The following is a 2,860-nucleotide window of genomic DNA, read 5'->3' as shown; positions in this document are numbered from 1 at the left end:
TACGAATGGGGGTTTACGAACGGTTCAATGGGTGTACGCGTTAATGTTACCCACCATCTATTCCATTGCAAACGTGTTGGCGTTGTCTTGAAGATAATATTAGTATCTGGATGATTTGGTACTACTGGAAACACCTGACCAGGGGGTCCGCCAAAGGGGGCAGTAAAAAGGGGTTGTTTGATATCAAAATACATATCACGTGTTAGACCCAATCAGCCAGAATGTTATCTTAGCGGAGCCTTGCAATCGCGACCCCACCAATCGTACTTTAAACGATTCCCTAGTGACTCAAAAAGTTGACCGATTCAAAATAGACAGAATTGCTCGTGGCATACATATTTGAGTGTACTAGACTATTTTCAAAATGCTCGACGTTAACGACTTCATTACTGAGAGGGGTGGGAACCCACAAGCGATTAAGGACTCTCAACGCCGCAGATATGCACCTGAAGAGGCTGTCGATGAAGTAATTGCTTTGTACGAGGACCACCGCAAAAGTAAGCTAGCAAAGACAACCATAATTATACAAGCACTGATAGACTATTGCAGCCCAGTACGCAGCTACACAAGTCAACAGCAAGATCAACGAAACTCAAAAAGCAATCGGCGCAAAGAAGAAGGCCAAGGAAGATGCTACTGAATTATTGCAGCAAAAAGCAGATTTGGAGAAGGAGAAGAAGACCTGGCTTGACGCAGCAGCAGAGAAGGAAATAATTCTTAAGAAAAAGATTAGCACGATTGGCAACATTGTTCACGAGTCTGTGCCTGTGAACAATGACGAGGTAATTCCATATGGGAAGGCATACGGGTTTCTGCAGGTCCGGTGTGGCTAATGGGTACTAGGACCACAATGAGTTACTACGTACATGGGCTCCCGAAGGTGTTACCGTAGAGAAGAAGGACGTCCTTTCACATCATGAAGTTCTGACGAGACTGGATGGATATGACCCAGAACGTGGAGTTAAGGTTGTTGGACACAGAGGTTATTTCTTGAAGAAGTGGGGTGTCTTCTTGAACCAGGCTTTGATTAACTATGGCTTGGAGTTTTTGGATAGCAAGGGATATACACCATTACAGACTCCGCAATTTATGCTGAAGGAATACATGCGCGAAGACCGCACAATTAGAGCAATTCGATGAGGAACTTTACAAGGTTGTTGATGGAGATGCCCAGAATGATAAATACCTTATTGCTACTTCCGAACAACCAATTTCAGCCTTCCATGCTGACGAGTGGTTGACTGCTAAGGATGTGCCTATTAGGTATGTCAGGAAACTTTCGGTGAGAAAATCTTGTACTGACTTATGCTCAAAGATATGCTGGTTTTTCTTCGTGCTATAGACGAGAGGCTGGTTCTCATGGTAGAGATGCATGGGGAATTTTCAGAGTTCATCAATTCGAAAAGGTATGCATTTTTGGCTCTTCCAATCTAGAACGCTTTTTCTAACCATTCCAGATTGAACAATTTGTCCTCACCGACCCAGAAAAGTCATGGGAAGAATTTGACCGCATGATCAGCTTTTCGGAAGAGTTCTACCAATCCCTTGGTGTTCCATACAGAGTTGTCGCAATCGTCTCAGGTGCTCTTAACAACGCAGCTGCCAAGAAGTATGATCTTGAGGCGTGGTTCCCCTTCCAAGGAGAGTACAAGGAGCTTGTCTCTTGCTCAAATTGCACAGACTACCAATCCAGAGCTCTCGAGATCAGATATGGTACCAAGACGCAAACTGAGATCCGTAAGAAATACGTCCACGCACTTAACTCTACTCTGTGTGCAACTGAGCGTGCGTTGTGCTGCCTCTTGGAGAACTTCCAAACTGAAGAAGTAAGTAAAGAGAGGTACTTTATTTTTCGGTTCTGTTTGCTGACTATAAATAGGGTTTCAACGTCCCAGAGCCCCTACGTAAATATCTTCCTGGTGCCCCCGAATTTATTGCTTTCTCCAAAGAACTGCCCAAAGATACTACTTCCCAAAAAGCGAAGGGTAAGGTTGACAAAGCACCAAAACCGAAGGTCGCACCGGTCGGTGCTACACCAACTGAGGCAGCGGAGAAGTTGAAGGACATGAAGGTCTAAACGAGATTGCGTTTTGTGTGGAAGGTGGGAATAAAGACTTGCGTGCAAGAGTTCATGATCAATGAAGAGCTTGTTACTTTTCTAATCAACATAAAAGTTATACGACCTGATAGCGTTAGACGGAATTTGCGTGTTATGCATAGGAATCAGATGATAGATACAATATAAAATCAGAGACTTCCTTGATTTCTATATCAGATACAACCTGCTCTGCGAATCGAGATGATTAAATCAAAGTGCTCAATTTTTCTCGAAAGCCACGAGCAAGGGAATCATGAAATTTGGGAGAGCGGTTCACCTATATGGATTTCGTATATTTCACTGTTTTTAGTTTTAACCAAGAATGAAGTTAATTCCCGTTTCAACCGAGTGATGAGTGATGATTATTAGGGAGTCATCATGTCTAATAATGCGGACTGCATGCAGTCTATAGTACGGATGAGAAGTTTGGGATTTGTTGATTTATAGATTTATAGATTAGAATGAAAAACCTCGAAAGGTTACGATACTCTGTGCTCGTAAGTACTAAGTATTAAAATCTAGATTCGTTTTTTAAGCGATAAATGCGCTAACTACCCTCCGTAAGATATCAGCGACTGTCGTGCTGTAGCATCACGTCGTCAATGTGACGGGCTTATGTCTAGGCGGCTAGACAAGTGTTTGGTATACTGGAACTGGATACTAGGTGGATTTGAGATGTTGTAGGATGGGGTTTGATAGTGAGGAATGGGATGGAAGTGGAATGTTCTTTTAAGGGAGGTTTGCCTGGTACGTGTAAGAGGT

General features: G+C 43.1%; 1 protein-coding gene across 1 annotated transcript in view; it reads left to right on the top strand.

Annotated features, from left to right (window-relative positions):
* The window catches only part of SS1G_00188 (hypothetical protein), a gene marked incomplete at both ends in the record, with an annotated part of 3,030 nt that extends 953 nt beyond the window's left edge, over positions 1-2,077 (top strand). The window contains 7 exons of the mRNA XM_001598052.1: positions 353-497; positions 550-782; positions 844-969; positions 1,115-1,263; positions 1,316-1,406; positions 1,458-1,826; positions 1,880-2,077. Coding sequence (XP_001598102.1) covers positions 353-497; positions 550-782; positions 844-969; positions 1,115-1,263; positions 1,316-1,406; positions 1,458-1,826; positions 1,880-2,077 — 1,311 coding nt within the window. The remainder of the gene's footprint in view (positions 1-352; positions 498-549; positions 783-843; positions 970-1,114; positions 1,264-1,315; positions 1,407-1,457; positions 1,827-1,879) is intronic.
* Between the last annotated feature and the right edge of the window lie 783 nt (positions 2,078-2,860).

The sequence above is a fragment of the Sclerotinia sclerotiorum genome, genomic scaffold (assembly GCF_000146945.2).
Source record: "Sclerotinia sclerotiorum 1980 UF-70 scaffold_1 genomic scaffold, whole genome shotgun sequence".
NCBI classification, from domain to species: domain Eukaryota; kingdom Fungi; phylum Ascomycota; class Leotiomycetes; order Helotiales; family Sclerotiniaceae; genus Sclerotinia; species Sclerotinia sclerotiorum.
Note: the sequence above shows the minus strand (reverse complement) of the source record. Positions and strands in the feature narration are given on the sequence as shown.